Source organism: Scyliorhinus canicula, chromosome 11, assembly GCF_902713615.1.
Source record: "Scyliorhinus canicula chromosome 11, sScyCan1.1, whole genome shotgun sequence".
Lineage (NCBI taxonomy): Eukaryota > Metazoa > Chordata > Chondrichthyes > Carcharhiniformes > Scyliorhinidae > Scyliorhinus > Scyliorhinus canicula.
Window position 1 is genome coordinate 103,730,395 of NC_052156.1, and position 16,995 is coordinate 103,747,389.

Here is a 16,995-nt window from a genome sequence, read left to right on the forward strand (position 1 = left end):
ATAGGGTGTCTTGTCTTGGAACGATAAGGGGAACCTCCTCGTAACCCATTGAACCAAACCAAACCAGGGTTTATAACAGTACATTGCTCACCCAAGCGAAGAGAAAAAGAACGCCCCCTGAAGGAGGAACACCCGAGCTAGCCCAGGAATGTTAGCCACAGACCAGCATTCTACGTCATCAAAAAGAGGGTACTAGTGGACAAGGCGGCAATGCCTCAACATAGACAGACACTGCCTCCCATGGAGGCACTGCCTCCCATGTAAGGCCCAACGACAATGAGGGCAGCATGGTGGCACAGTGGTTAGCACTGCTGCCTCGCAGCTCCAGGATCCCAGGTTCAATTCAGGCCTCAGGTGACTGCCTATGTGGAGTTTGCACATTCTTCCCGTGTCTGCGTGGGTTTCCTCCAGGGGCTCCAGTTTCCTCCCACAGCCCAAAGATGTTCAGGTTTGGTGGATTGGCCATGCTAAATTGCCCCTTCGTTTCCAAAAGGTTAGTTGGGGTTGCTGGGTTACAGGAATAGAGTGGAAGCCTGGGCTTAAGTAGGATGCTCTGTCCAAGGCCCAGTGCAGACTCGATGGGCCAAATGGCTTCCTTCTATACTGTAAATTCTATGATTCTATGACATTTGCGAAACCACTTTATAAGACCACTTAGAATCCATAGACTCGCCTACAGAGCAGAAGAAAGCCATTTGGCCCATCGAGACTGCACCGACCCTCTGAAAGAGCAACCTATGTCGGTACACTTTCTCCATTGGTCATGGCCAATCTGCCTAACCTGCACATCGTTGGACCGTGGGAGGAAACCAGAGAACCCAGAGGAAACATCCACAGACACAGAGAGCGCGTGCAAACTTAGAGGAGGGCACCTAACTCCCATCAAGCTACCCCCAAACAAAAGAAGGGGCTCCAACAATGTAGAGGCAATGCATACAGACTCTCGAGTCAACAATTCGAACAAGGATTAGCCAACCCCACCCCAGTGTACCCCTACTTATTTCTCCCTACTTTAATAGCTCTTTCAAAAAAACACCAACCCAAAGGAAGAATCAGAAGTAATCCCGTCTTCTCCCAGATGAATGATCTGCAGGCCTTCAGATGAGACGAGCACAGATTCTCAAAATTCAAAGTAATAAAAAAAATTAAAACCTGATACAATTAGTTCTAACTGGGGGCTGTTCTTGATCCTAGTTAGGGCTTAATTAACCCTTCCACCTCCACACCAACCATCCGCCTGCCGTGGTTCCACTCATCTTCATTATAAACGAGATGAGGGTTGTCTAAAATGCACTCCCTTCTCATAACTGCGGATTACAGCACATAAAAAAAACACCAGAAGCTAGACTGCACATTACCAACTCGGTATGGTTTTTCCTAAAACTGGATCACAAACGATCCTCACTCTCGTGCTCACACCTCACCAACCCTTGCTACGAGAAAGACAATCACAAGAAATCAACAGAGTAATCAAATGGGAGCTGTTGGTCGTTCTGGGTGAGTGTGCTTAACACTCAATTTGGCTCTGTTTATTGTTCTAAGCTCTGGAGTCGCCAGGTGCCGTTAAGACACCGCCACAAGCTTCAAGGTGAAGTTCAAAGCAATAAAACCGTACACCAATTAGTAAGTCCAAACAACTAGAGTTTATTATAATACAATTATAATAACTACCCATGCACACGCTAAAAGGATTAAACTTACTTCTACCGCTAAACAACTAATACTTATCTCGAAGGAACTGCTGGGTCAGGGAACAAGGCCTCTTGCTCTGCTCTGGTCTGCAGACTTCAGGTTGGTATCAATTAAAAGGGAGTCAGGAGTGCCTATCTCTGGTAGCGGTCGTTGGGAGGCACTTACTTGTTGGTGGCTGCCGTCCGAAGGCTGGAGTAGGAGACAGGAGACTGAACCATGTGTGGGACCTTTCTTTTATAGGTCCCAGGGTGTCCGCGCCCCTTTGGGCGGACTCCCTTACCTGCTTGGAATCGATTGGGTCTCTTCCCAATCGATTATGTTTGAACCCCCCAATCATAGGGCAGTTCCTCGGTCACTGGGGCGGTTCTTGGGACCTATTGTTTTGGGCTTCTCTGGCGCCATGGGGTCTGGCCTTCATAGAATGTATCGATTTGTGATCAACTTGTGTCCATTGTATCTGGGACTCGCCCGGTATTGCCTCATTAGTATGTTAACTGGTTTCTTTTCACAGTGCTGTCTGGTTTCTGCAACAGTCAAAACTGGTTTCTGCAGTCGTCCCAATATACAATCGCCTTGCAAGCTGCTTGCTTTCCAACATGTCCATTTTCCCTGCATTCCTTGCAATCTTCCATTTTGTGTTGGGCAGTGGCCATCCCAGGTGGCTACAGAGCAAAGTCCAGGATTATTGATGAATGCAGGATAAAGCAGCATCTATGTCACTTCAAAAGGCCGAAGTAATGACCGGTTTAGTCGAACTCTTAAAAATTCCATCTAATGAAGCGCCTTCACCTCCACCATGCCTTTGCCTCGACGCCCAGTCAACTAGAAATTAAGTCCCGGCCAGAGGTCGTGGGGATACAGCCAGCCACCTCCAACCCCTCATGACGAACATCGAGAACAAAATAATATAAGACCAGTGGCTTGGGGCCCCAACCGTCCCCAGGCCTGGAAGACCTGGTACAATGTGCTTCATCGAAGCTGATGTGCCCAACCTCCTAATCAAAATTGCCAAAGCATGGCAGCCAATTTTTTTAAAATAATTTTTATTGAAAATTTTTGAATTTATACAACAATAACGCACCATAGTAAAATACCAAAAATAACAATAATATTAACAACCATAAACATTCGCCCCACCCCCATGCACAACACAGCATTTTAACAACAACGCAAATTAACACAATATAAAGTTACAGAATAGAAACTACAATAAGGAACACCCCTCCCCCCCCGGGTTGCTGCTGCTATTGACCAAGTTACCTATCTTTGCGCCAGGAAGTCCAGAAAAGGCTGCCATCGTTTATAGAACCCTTGTATTGATCCTCTCAGGGCAAATTTGACCCTTTCCAGTTTTATAAATCCCGCCATGTCACTGATCCAGGTCTCCACACTTGGGGGGCCTTGCATCCTTCCACTGTAGCAGAATTCTTCGTCGGGGTACTAGGGACGCAAAGGCCAGGACACCGGCCTCTTTTGCCTCCTGCACTCCCGGCTCTACCGCAACTCCAAAAATCGCGAGTCCCCACCCTGGTTTGACCCTGGATCCAACCACCCTCGACACCGTCCCCGCCACCCCCTTCCAGAATTCTTCCAGTGCTGGGCATGCCCAGAACATATGGGCGTGGTTCGCTGGACTCCCCGAACATCTGGTGCACCTATCCTCACACCCAAAGAACCTACTCATCCTAGTCCCGGACATGTGGGCCCGGTACAGCACCTTAAATTGAATGAGACTAAGCCTCGCACATGAGGAGGAAGAGTTGACACTCTCCAAGGCATCCAGGGACCCAAGTCCCGTCCTCTATCTGCTCCCCGAGTTCCTCCTCCCATTTAGCCTTCAGCTCCTCCACTGACGACTCCTCCACCTCCTGCATTACCTTATAGATATCAGACACCTTCCCCTCTCCGACCCACACCCCCGAAAGCACTCTGTCCATCGTCCCCTGCGAGGGCAGCAAAGGGAATCCCTCCACCTGTCGCCGAGCAAACGCCTTTACCTGCAAGTATCTGAACATGTTCCCTTGGGGAAGGCCAAATTCATCTTCCAGTTCCCCCAGGCCCGCAAACCTCCCGCCAATAAACAGGTCCCTTAATTTGCTGATGCCCGCCCTTTGCCACCCCCTAAATCCCCCATCCTTGTTCCCCGGGATGAACCGATGGTTGCCACCCAGTGGAGCCTCCATCGAGCCCCCTGTTTCCCCCCTATGCCGCCTCCACTGTCCCCAGATTCTTAGGGTCGCCGCCACCACCGGGCTCGTGGTAAACCTCTTAGGGGAGAGCGGCAACGGCGCCGTTACCATGGCACCCAGGCTCGTACCTCTACATGACGCCATCTCCATTCTTTTCCACGCCGCCCCTCCCCCCTCCATCACCCATTTATGCACCATTTACACATTGGCCGCCCAATAGTACCCCAGAATGTTGGGCAGCGCCAGCCCGCCTCTATCCCTCCCTCGCTCCAGGAACACCCTCTTCACTCTCGGAGTCCCATGCGCCCACACAAAGCTCAGAATACTGCTAGTCACTGTCCTAAAGAAGGCCCTGGGGATAAAGATGGGCAGGCACTGAAAGAGGAACAAGAACCTCGGAAGCACCGTCATTTTGATGGACTGTACCCTCCCCGCCAACGATAATGGCAGCATGTCCCACCTCTTGAACTCCTCCTCCATCTGATCTACAAGTCTGGTGAAATTATGCTTGTAAAGAGTCCCCCAGTCCCTGGCCATCTGCACCCCCAGGTACCTAAAGCTCTCCCCTGCCTGCCTAAGCGGGAGCCTACCAATTCCTTCCTCCTGGTCTCCAGGGTGCACCACAAACACCTCACTCTTGCCTAAATTTAATTTATAACCTGAAAAGGTCCCAAACTCAGCTAGCAACTCCATCACCCCCGGCATCCCTCCCACTGGGTCCACCACATACAGTAACAGGTCATCGGCATACAACGACACCCTATGTTCCTCTCCACCTCGCACCAAGCCCCTCTGAATCCCTCAACGCCATCGCCAGCGGCTCGATTGCCAGTGCAAACAACAAGGAGGACAGGGGGCAACCCTGCCTGGTCCCTCGGTCAAGCCAGAAGTACTCCGACCTCCTCCTATTCGTGGCCACGCACGCCATCGGGGCCTCATATAGCAGCCGTACCCATCTAATGAACCCTTCACCAAATCCAAACCTCCCCAACACCTCCCATAAGTACCCCCACTCCACTCTATCGAAGGCCTTCTCTGCATCCAGCGCCACCACTATCTCTGCCTCCCCCTCAATCGCCGGCATCATGATGACATTCAACAATCTCCGCACATTCGTGTTCAGCTGCCTTCCCTTCACAAAACCTGTCTGGTCCTCGTGCACAACCCCTGGCACACAGTTCTCTATCCTGGTGGCCAGGATTTTTGCCAGCACCTTAGCATCCACGTTGAGGAGAGATATGGGCCTGTATGAACCACACTTCTGGGGGTCCTTGTCCCTCTTTAAAATTAATGAGATCAGCGCCCGTGACATTGTCGGGGGCAAAGTCCCCCCTTCCCACGCTTCGTTGAGTGTCCGCACCAGCAAGAGGCCCACTAAGTCCACAAACGTTTTATAAAATTCCACCGGGAACCCATCCGGTCCCGGTGCCTTCCCTGACTGCATCTGCCCGATCCCCTTAACTAGCTCCTCCAGCTCAATCGGCGCACCCAACCCCTCCACCTTCTCCTCCTGCACCTTCGGGAAAGAAAGCCCGTCAAGGAACCTCTCCATTCCCCTCCTCTCCCCAGTTGGCTCTGACCGGTACAGTTCCCCGTAAAAGTCCTCGAAGATCTCATTCACCTCTACCCCCTTCCGCACCACATTCCCACTCTTGTCTCTCACTCCAGCAATTTCCTTAGCCGCATCCCGCTTGCGGAGCTGATGAGCCAGCATCCTACTCGCCTTTTCACCATGTTCGTACACTGCCCCTTGTGCCTTCCTCCACTGTGCCTCCGCCTTTCTAGTGGTCAGCAAATCAAATTTAGCCTGCAGGCTGCGCCTCTCCCCCAACAGTCCCTCCTCTGGTGCCTCTGCATACCTCCTGTCCACCTCCAGCATCTTTCCCACCAGTCTATCCCTCTCACTCCTCTCGCTCCTCTCCCTGTGTGCCCGGATGGATATCAGCTCCCCACGAATCACTGCCTTCGGGGCTTCCCAGACCATCCCCACCTGAACCTCCCCGTATCATTCACCTCGAGGTACCCCTCAATACTTGCCCGGACCCTCCTACACACCTCCTCCTCCGCCAACAACCCCACATCCAACCGCCACAACGGGCGCTGGTCCCGCACCTCCCCCATCTCCAACTCTATCCAATGCGGAGCGTGGTCGGAGATTGCAATGGCCGAATACTCGGCCTCCTCCACTCTCGGAATCAGTCCCCTACTCACCAGGAAGAAATCTATCCGAGAGTAGACCCTATGTACGTGGGAGAAGAAAGAGTACTCGCGTGCCCTCGGCCTCACAAACCTCCATGGATCCACCCCACCCATCTGGTCCATAAACCCTCTCAGTACCTTGGCCGCCGCCGGCCTCCTACCCGTCCTAGAGCTGGACCGATCCAGTGAAGGATCCAACACCGTATTAAAGTCCCCCCCCATGATCAGACCTCCCGCCTCCAGATCCGGGACCCGTCCCAACATACGCCTCATAAAGCCCGCATCGTCCCAATTTGGAGCATACACACTAGCCAGTACCACCTTCTCTCCTTGTAGCCTGCCCCTAACCATAACATACCTACCCCCCTTATCCGCTACCACCTCCGATGCCTCAAGCAACACATTTTTCCCCACCAGAATCGCCACTCCCCGGTTCTTCACATCCAACCCAGAGTGGAAAACCTGCCCCACCCATCCCTTCCTCAGGCAGACCTGGTCCGCCACTTTCAGGTGTGTCTCCTGAAGCATTGCCACATCTGCCTTTAGCCCCTTCAGATGAGCCAGTACCCTCAACCGCTTCACTGGCCCATTCAACCCTCTCGCATTCCAGGTGACCAACCGGATCAGAGGGCGTCCCGCCCCCCTCCCATGTCGACTAGCCATAGCCCGTCGACTGCCCGCCCCAGGCCAGAACCCCCTGCCCGACCCAGTTCCCACGGCGACAACACCTCACCTCTGTCCCCCCAGCCCCCACCAGCTCCTTCCTGACCCTACCAGCAGCAACCCGGTATTCCACTTTTCCCCCCTCCCTTCCCCCCCCCCCAGGCTAGGAACCCTCCTAGCCGCGAACCGTCCTCCATTGTACTTCCGTGGGTCAGCTAACTTCTGCTGACCCCGGAAACTCCCGCCAATAACCCGACCCCTCCCAAAGTGGGATCATCCCCCAATCTATCCCTCCTCCAGGCACCGCTCCAGCGCCTCCCCCCGTCACAGTCTCCGCCCCCCCAGCCCCGCAGCGTGGGAAACCAGAGGAAAGCCCGCGCTTTCGCACTGCCCCACCACACCCTTCTGATGCAGCTCCCAAATACCAGCCCCACTCCATACCCCCAACCCGACATAGAATACAACAAACCCCCCCGACCCTCCCCGCAAGATACACAACTCGAACAGTGCCCCACAGCAAAAAAAAACATAGCAGAACACCCCCGTAAATAACGATATCAAAATTGTAAAAGTACAAAAAACAAAGAGAACACAGCAACAGCAGAATCCAGCACTATTACAACCGACCCCACAACCCCCAACCCCTAGTTCAAGTCCAGTTTGTCCGTCCGCACGAAGGCCCACGCCTCCTCCGGGGAATCGAAATAATAGTGCCGGTCCGAATAAGTTACCCACAGGCGCGCGGGCTGCAACATTCCGAACTTTATCTTTTGCCTGTAAAGCACCTCCTTCGTCCGATTAAATACGGACCGCCGCTTAGCCACCTCCGCACTCCAATCCTGGTAGATCCGTACTACCCCATTCTCCCACTTGCTGCTCTTCACCTTCTTGGCCCAGCGCAGCACACACTCCCGATCACTGAACCGGTGGAACCTCACCAGCACCGCAAGCGGGGGTTCATTCTCCTTAGGCCTCCTGGCCAGCACCCTGTGCGCTCCCTCCAGCTCCAAGGGCAGATGGAAAGACCCGGCCCCCACTAGCGAGTTCAGCATTACAGCCACATAGGCTGTCAGGTCCGATCCCTCCAGCCCCTCTGCAAGGCTCAAGATCCGCAGGTTTTCCCGCCTCATGCGGTGCTCAAGCACCTCGAAGCGTTCCTGCCACTTCTTGTGGAGTGCCTCGTGCCCCTCCACCTTACTCACGAGGACCACTGCCTCCTCCTCTCGTTCAGTGGCCTGTGTCTGCAACTCCTGGATGGCAGCACCCTGGGTGGTCTGAATCTCTGACAGCCTTCTGTTTGTTTCCTGCAGTGAGCTCAGCACCTCAGCTTTGAAGTCTGTGAAGCAACGCATGAGAGCAGCTAATTGTTCTTGGGCTCAGAGCCTCCACTCCTCTGGAGCTGTGCCAGCGGCCATCTTAGATCCCTTCCCCTGTTTTTTCTGGGTAGCTGCTGCTGCTTTTTCCCCCTTTCCACTCCGGGTTCGAGTCATGAACTGCAGGGAAAGTCGTTCAGCACACCTTCCCCCACCGGGAGACATCGAAAAATTTCCGTTTTGGGCTCTAAAAAGAGCCTAAAAGTCCGTTTAAACTGGGAGCTCCCAAATGTGTGGCTTCCTACGTCATCACAGCCACCGGAAGTCCGCAGCCAATTTTTAAAAACTCAATTGGGAACTTGTCCTCCCACGTTTCGCAAGGGACCGGGCTCGCGAAAAATTCTTGTCCGGCCCCTGCTTTCTAAGTCGGTCAGGGTAGACAACCTACAATGCAGCAGGATTTCTACAAACTGAAGGCGGATCCTCACCAGGGATATTGCTCAATCAAATACCAGGATTCTTTTCTGCACTTTCCAATTTCCCATGGATATTTCATAGTTCATCATAAAAGTGAGCACGGGAGGGGGGATGTGGCACAGTGGTTAGCACTGGGACTGCGACGCTGAAGATCCTGGGTCACTGTCCGTGTGTCGTTTTCACATTCTCCCCATGTCTACATGGATTTCACCCCACAACCCAAAGATGTGCAGGGGAGGTGGATTGGCCATGCTAAATTGCCCCTTAATTGGAAAGAAAATAACAATTGGGTAAAAAGAAAACCTAAATAAATAAAAGTGAGCACCAAAGACCTGCACCACGGAGCCGGGATCATCATCCAAAACAGCATTGGGAATGGCAGCCATCATCCTGAAGCATACAGCACTGCCGAGGCATGGGCCCACTCGCCAGCAAAACCGCCACTGCAAGCTGGACCCCACCCCACCCACTTCCAGTTGCCTCAATCAAACAAGGATATTCTCTCTGATTCAACTTGACCCCTCATCACCAAACTCCAACCAGGATCATCCAGGGATATAGTGCAAGGCATATATCCCCAAAAAGGATAATTATGGAATCTTGAAAATGACAAAAGTAGAATGCCAGTAGCAAAAGATAAAGGCAAAAGTCCCTTTGAAATAGTGAGTAAGTTAAACAACCTCAGTGGCCTGGTTTATAAAGATCCATTTTCACTATCTGCTTTCTATTTGGTCCAAACCTTAGAAGAAACACCCACTTTGAGCTCCGTAGGCACCTAACATCTAAAAACGGCTAAGCATATATGAAGTAACACACCTAGGATGATTGACAAGGAAAATATGCCAACATTACAAAGTAGAATGAGAACCCAGTAAATATTTGCATGGAGGAGCAAGCAAAGATTTAATAGTTCTTGATCATTGCATCATTGGTCACTGAGACATTAGCAAATAGGAATGATACATCGGAATGTAAAATAAATTAATTTATGGGATGTGGGCGTCGCTGGCTGGGACAGCCTTTATTGCCCGTCCCTAATTGCCTTAGATATTTTAGCGAAATGGTAGCACTCTGAAAGAATCCAGGAACAAGAAACAGGTCATCTGCTTAAATTTATTTCTAATGTCATTGTGCAGCAAAGGGGGTTCTTGCCCCATGTAATACCACATACAGTGTTGCATTTGGCAAGTTGACAAGTGTAGAAGTGAATGTTGGGATGACGACATGAAAAAGAATTGAGTTAAAGAGCCAAAAGATTTAAGGAACGATAGTTTTAATGTGACAAAGGGACATTGGAATAGAAGAAGTGAACTGTGTAGATTATTAAGAAATGCCTGTGTAGATTATTAAGAAATGAGGTAAAGAACCTTGATTGGAGTGTTGACTTAACATATGAGATATCCAGGCAGTCATTACAAAATTGTCATCGGGCGGCACGGTAGCACAGTGGTTAGCATTGCTGTTTCACAGCACCAGGGACCCGGGTTCAATTCCCGGCTTGGGTCACTGTCAGTGCGGAGTCTGCACGTTCTCCCCGTGTCTGCGTGGGTTTTCTCCAGTTGCTCCGGTTTCCACAAGTCCCGAAAGACATGCTTGTTAGGTGAATTGGACATTCTAAATTCTCCTTCAGTGTACCCGAACAGGCGCCGTTGTGTGGCGACTAGGATTTTCATAGTAACTTCATTGCCGTGTAAATGTAATCCTCATTGTGACACTAATAAAGATTATTACAAGCAAAGCTAATCAAGTACTGGGACATTTGGGTTCAAAAAAGACAACCATGCAGATTTAAATATGTGATTGTTGGAGAGCATTTTGGTACTGTGTGCATTTTTGATGGTCATGCACTGAAAATAATATTGTGTTGGTGAGGAGCAACATGCTGTATTTGGCAATATAAAGATCTAATTTACAAAGAGGCTTGCAGCGGTAAACTTTATCTTCTGGGCCACGGGGTTGGGGGGGGGGGGGGGTACGATTTTTAAAATTGCTGAGCTGTAGATACTGTGGGTACAAGTAGGATATTTATTTTGGATGATGAGTGTCGCATTAGAAAACTCAGCTACAAGAATAATAAACATCAAGCATATGGAAATTATAAATTTTATTGTGTGGTGCAGTAAATTTCTGCAACAGCTATGAGAGCTGATGTGCCTAATAAAGAAAGAACTGGTCATAGGGATGGAAGTAAGAGTTACGTCAAAGCTATTTATCATACAAGTGGAATTTGCTTTGTTCAACAAACGTGCTGATTAAAACAGGATATGTTTGGCAATATATCTCTTCACTTTCTTCCATAAAGTCAATAAAATTATTTTGATAGATGTAGGTTTCATAGTCTTCACTGATTTGAACTTGTGTTTTAGTCAGGAAGTAGTATACGGCTCAACCTGGCTCCTGTTCACCTTCTGTGACAGTGTAAGCAACAATTACAATAGTGGAGTCATTTGAAATTCAGGCTATCTCACTCCCTCAGCTGAACACGGACATGTTGTGCCCCTGTTCAAAAAAGGGAATAGGGAAAAGCCTGGGAATTACAGGCCAGTTCGTCTTACTTCGGTGATAGGCAAAGTAGTGGAAAGGGTACTGAGGGATAGGATTTCTGAGCATCTGGAAAGACACTGCTTGAAAAGGGTCAGTCAGCATGGATTTGTGAGGGGTAGGTCTTGCCTCACAAGCCTTATTCAATTCTTTGAGGAGGTGACCAAGCACACGGATGAAGGTAAAGTAGTGGATGTAGTGTACATGGATTTTAGTAAGGCATTTGATAAGGTTCCATGGTAGGCTTATGCAGAAAGTAATGAGGCATGGGATAGTGGGAAATTTGGCCAGTTGGATAACGAACTGGCTAACCGATAGAAGACAGAGAGTGGTGGTGGATGGCAAATATTCAGCCTGGAGCCCAGTTACCAGTGGTGTACCGCAAGGATCAGTTCTGGGTTCTCTGATGTTTGTGATTTTCATTAATGACTTGGATGAGGGAGTTGAAGGGTGGGTCAGTAACTTTGCAGACGATACGAAGATTGGTGGAGTTGTGGATAATGAGGAGGGCTGTTGTCGGCTTCAAAGAGACATGGATAGGATGCAGAGCTAGGCTGATAAGTGGCAGATGGAGTTTAACCCTGAAAAAGTGTGAGGCTGTCCATTTTGGAAGGACAAATATGAATGCAGAATAAAGGGTTAACCGTAGGGTTCATGGCAATGTGGAGGAGCAGAGAGATCTTGGGGTCTATGTTCATAGATCTTTGAAAGTTGCCACTCAAGTGGATAGAGCTGTGAAGAAGGCCTATGGTGTGATAGTGTTCATTAGCAGAGGGATTGAATTTAAGAGCCGTGAGGTGATGATGCAGCTGCACAAAACCTTGGTACGGCCACATTTGGAGTAGTGTGTGCAGTTCTGGTCGCCTCATTTTAGGAAGGATGTGGAAGCTTTGGAAAAGGTGCAAAGGAGATTTACCAGGATGTTGCCTGGAATGGAGAGTAGATCTTACGAGGAAAGGTTGAGGGTGCTAGGCCTTTTCTCATTAGAACTGAGAAGGATGAGGGGTGACTGGATAGAGGTTTATAAGATGATCCGGGGAATAGATAGAGTAGACAGTCAGAGACTTTTCCCCCGGGTGGAACAAACCATTACAAGGGGACATAAATTTAAGGTGAATGGTGGAAGATATGGGGGGGATGTCAGAGGTAGGTTCTTTACCCAGAGAGTATTGGGGGCATGGAATGCACTGCCTGTGGAAGTAGTTGAGTCGGAAACATTAGGAACATTCAAGCGGCTATTGGATAGGTACATGGATTACGGTAGAATGATGAGGTGTAGATTAATTTGTTCTTAATCTAGGACAAAACTTCGGCACAACATTGTGGGCCGAAGGGCCTGTTCTGTGCTGTATTTTTCTATGTTCTATGTTTGTTCTATGTAATAATAAGGCACCAGTGGGAAACTGAATAAAAGAGAGAAAAAATGTGGTGGAAATTATTAACTTAAATCATCTTAAAAGTTCATTTTAATTGCAATGGACAGGGATGCTTTGCTAAAAAAAAATGTAGTTTGAAGTTAGATGTGCCTTTTTTATTTTTATTATTGTATATTTCCTGGCAACTTCCTCACAGGTCTCCCACTCTCAAGGGACATTATCTACTGTAGCTCCAGGAGCTGTAATAGGACGACCAATAATGACCAGTACCCCACAGAGGATTCAGATTGTTCCCGCAGACCCTGGTGTCACTGTAGCTCAGCGCATTCAGGTAGAATTTCTCTTACTAAATTTGGTGAAAATAGCCTAACCGTTGCATGTACTCGAGCATTAAAACCTGCTCCACCCATCCTATTTTCAGCCTTTACAAAGGAATAGATGTATGTAAGCAGATTTTAAAAGTCTGGCTTCCCTCATGTAGGTAGTTACTGGTCCATGTGGTGTCTACCTCCCTACATTGTGTTGCCAGTATATGTTTAAATACATTGTTGTTTGTCCCATTGGTTGCTAATGTATTTTAATTATTGCAGACCTAAAAAAAATAGGCAACATTATATTTGGTTTATCCACTTCTATCATTTGACGGGTGTCAACTACTAAATAGTACGTTTTTGTTTGTAGATTGTTACTGATCAGCAGACGGGCCAGAAGATCCAAATCGTCACCTCAATGGATCATGGTGCGAGCAAACAATTCATCTTAACAAATTCAGATGGTACATCGTCAAACAAAGTGATTTTAGCCAGACCTGATTCAGGACAGGGAAAAGTGATCCTGGCCACACCTGACTCTGCAGGTCTCAACCAACTCATTTTTACATCTCCTGATGGATCAGCACAGCATATACAGGTACAGAAAGTGTACATTGGAAAGTGCACTGATTGTTGTCGCCTCTGTTATTAGAAAATTGCATGTATGTGGCTGTCAGTGAATTAAAATATGGTATTTGTCCTCTTTTACTCTTAACTTTGCGCTTTTGTTGGACTTATTTTTGGGATGAGTGTGTTCTGGCAAGGTCCATAGTTCTTGTCCATTCCAAGTTGCCTTCCGAAGGTGCTGGTGGGCTGCTTTCTTGACTCCGTTTAAAGAGCCATGGCAAAGCCTGCTCCAGAGTTCAATATGTTCCTGACCATTAACTGTTTGCAGAAACCAAGTTGAGAAAACGTAACCTATAATGTTCAAAATTTCAAGTTTTGAGTTGGAATTTCTGCAGTGGTTTTCCCAATCCCCATGTCATAACTTTGACCAAAACTTCCATAGTTTTTCCAGATCGTCTGCCAAAATCATGGCACCAAATCTGGCGAATGCCAACATAAAGCCTAATTTTTGATGCTTTTACGGTATGTAATTTATAGAGGGGAAAAAAATATGTATTTGTATTTCTTTCTTTGTAGATTGTGACGGATGCTGTTTCAGGAGAGCAAAGTGCAGTCAAACCGCCACTGGAGTTCTGTGTAGTTTGTGGGGACAGGGCTTCAGGTAAGAAAATGTCTTCTTTAATCTCTGACAAATATATCAAAATCTAGTTTGAGCTTGTTTTTGATGACACTGAAATAAAAATTCTAATTTGTGTTTTGTGGCTATGAAATAGTTTTAAGTGTGTACACAATTCTTTCTCTTAAGGCAGATGGGAGTGTGCCATTCTAAACCTGGAGACTTGCCTAGCACTTCAGTTTGTTCATTTCTAACAGCCATATTGAAAATCTATAATGCAACTGTCTGTTCATAGTTGATCAGTGTTCCATCATTGTTCTGAGAGATCCGATTGGCCTTTCTGGCCCAGTTTCTCTCATCACATTAGTCCCATATTCTTCTTTGACAGGGCTGTTGACCAATGAGGTGGGGAATATAGTAATAGTCTTTGGGAAAGAGAGCATTCGGATTTGAGCCTGCATCTGTTGGCAGGCAGTCAGACCCCCTGAAGGAGTCAAATAGTCAACAACATTAAGTGTGCAAAGCAACAACAAATTATACAGTGCATCTAACGTCACAAAATGTCCCAATGTGCATTATAAAACAAAGTATGCCACCAAGTCACATAAGCAGATCTTGGGTCAGACTTGGTTAAAGAGGTAGATTTTTAAGAAGTGTCTTAAAGGAAGAAAGCAAGGTACAAAAGCAGAGGGAGGTAGATCGGGAATTCAAGAGCTATGTGCCTAGGCAAGTGAAGGCACGGCCACCAATGCTGGAGCACTTACAATTGGCAGTGCACAAGAAGCCAGAATTAGACGGACTCGGGTATCTTGGAGGGTTCTGGAGTAGGATGAGGTTACAGAGAAGGGGAAGTGCATGGCCATGAAGGAATTTGAAAACAAGGGTGCGAATTTTGAAATCAAGACATCGTTTGACTGGGAACCAATGTAGGTGATACAAGAACAGGACTTGCAGCAAATTGAGCAACAAGCAGAAGGATCTTAGACATCCTCATGTTTACAGAGGTAGCATGTGAGAATCTAGAGGAAACAATGGAACGGGTGAGGGTTTCAGCAGCAGATGAGCTGAGTCAGGGACAAAGTTGAATGACCTTGAGAAAATGGAAATGCCCGGTCTTCATGACAGTACGAATATGTGGTTCAAGCTCATTTCAGTATTTTATGTGACACCCAAGGTTGCAAATAGATTGATTTAAATCTAACTGTTGCCAGGGAGAGGGATTGAGTCAGTAGCTAGGGTATGGAGTTTGAAGCAATGGCTGAAAACAATAACTTTATTCTTTCCCAATATTTAATTCGAGGAAACACGAGAGGAAGGGGAATTAGAGTGTGGAAGCAAAATGGTAGGTTCCAAAGAATTAGAGTGGGGTGGGGGAGAAAGGGGATAACAATTGAAGGAACAGACTTTGTTTTTGGCTATTATGTTTTTCAGCTGTTTCAAGAGTATTGATTGCAGTACTGATTGTGTACTTTCAAGAACCCAGTGTAAATATAATTAGCTATCCAGATGATCTGTGGCTATCATTATCCTTTTTCTCTTTTTCAGCCGAATAATCATAAAATTAAAGAGTCAAGTAAAATGTTTTTATTTGCTTGACACCTTATGCATAGATCAACGGCTCCCTTTTCTTTGGAGCACTGTGCTTGGTGCCTCAGTTCTGCTTGAATTTAGCTTGATGCTTATCTGAAGCCAATTGAGGTGTTTAACATGTACAATAATCATAAATCTTGACAATTATTTTCCTGATATCTGCTTCAGTACATTTTGTGGAAAATTGCAAATGTTTGACATTTCTAATTACGTAGTAATTGTCTCTTCACCCCCTGATTTTGTACTGGGATGCTAGTCTTTTGTTCTCTCCATACTTTATAGGACGCCACTATGGGGCAGTGAGCTGTGAAGGCTGTAAAGGCTTCTTCAAAAGAAGCATAAGGAAAAACTTGGTGTATCTCTGCAGAGGGTCGAAGGACTGTGTCATTAACAAACACCACCGAAACCGCTGCCAGTACTGCCGGCTGCAGAGATGCCTGGCTCTCGGGATGAAGCAGGATTGTAAGTGAAGGACTGAGCTTCCAAATGATTTGAGCACGTGCACAAATTAAGAGTGGCTGTATAAACCTTTGTTATGCTGTTTGTTTTTAAACCTTTGTTATGCTGTTTGTTTTTCAATAGCTGTTCAGTGTGAACGGAAACCGATTGAAGTTTCACGAGAAAAGTCTGCAAACTGTGCAGCCTCTACTGAAAAGATTTACATCAGGAAGGATTTGCGGAGTCCTTTAGCTGCAACACCCACCTTTGTAACAGACAAAGAAAGTGCAAGGTACCATTTCAATTATACAAACTTATAAAGAGCATGGTGTTAATTGTGGAAAACGACAATAGTGGCAGCACCAGTCTAGGTTAGCCACTGAGAAGTCCAGATTTGGTGTGGGGGAGGGTTTCCGATTTCTAAAAATAATTGTGTCTTTATTAACATGTGTAATGCTTGAGGTTAGAGTGCTGCTTACAGAATTGAAGATGATCCTGTGGGAAAGACCTCTTTAGGGAAGACATTTGTAATTAAACAGTCCATACAGAGATTTACACAGGGTAATTGTCCAAAAATATACACCTGCTACTGTTAATGTTCTTCCTAACTCCTGCACAAACCATGCATTAAATTCAAACAGTGAGCACCCAATTTTGAAACACACCATTGTAACAAACTTATTCTTGTGCATAAGAATATAAGAACTAGGAGCAGGAGTAGGCCATCTGGCCCCTCGAGCCTGCTCCACCATTCAATTAGATCATGGCTGATCTTTTATGGACTCAGCTCCACTTTCCGGCCCGAACACCATAACCCTTAATCCCTTTATTCTTCAAAAAACTATCTATCTTTACCTTAAAAACATGTAATGAAGGAGCCTCAACTGCTTCACTGGGCAAGGAATTCCATAGATTCACAACCCTTTGGGTGAAGAAGTTCCTCCTAAACTCAGTCCTCAGTGCATGTTCAGAAGACAGATAACAGATCATTCATGAGATTGCTCTCAGAAACTAGCCCAAACT

The 16,995-nt window shown here is 47.4% G+C and overlaps 1 protein-coding gene across 15 annotated transcripts in view; it reads left to right on the forward strand.

Annotated features, from left to right (window-relative positions):
* LOC119973238 (nuclear receptor subfamily 2 group C member 1-A-like) overlaps positions 1-16,995 on the forward strand; it is a 164,872-nt gene that overhangs the window by 114,799 nt on the left and 33,078 nt on the right. For 13 of the 15 annotated variants that reach the window (XM_038810933.1, XM_038810936.1, XM_038810938.1 and 10 more), the window contains 5 exons: positions 12,647-12,781; positions 13,132-13,359; positions 13,905-13,989; positions 15,817-15,996; positions 16,117-16,264. In XM_038810933.1, coding sequence (XP_038666861.1) covers positions 12,647-12,781; positions 13,132-13,359; positions 13,905-13,989; positions 15,817-15,996; positions 16,117-16,264 — 776 coding nt within the window. The remainder of the gene's footprint in view (positions 1-12,646; positions 12,782-13,131; positions 13,360-13,904; positions 13,990-15,816; positions 15,997-16,116; positions 16,265-16,995) is intronic. The other 2 variants (XM_038810945.1, XM_038810944.1) reach the window with 1 other exon arrangement.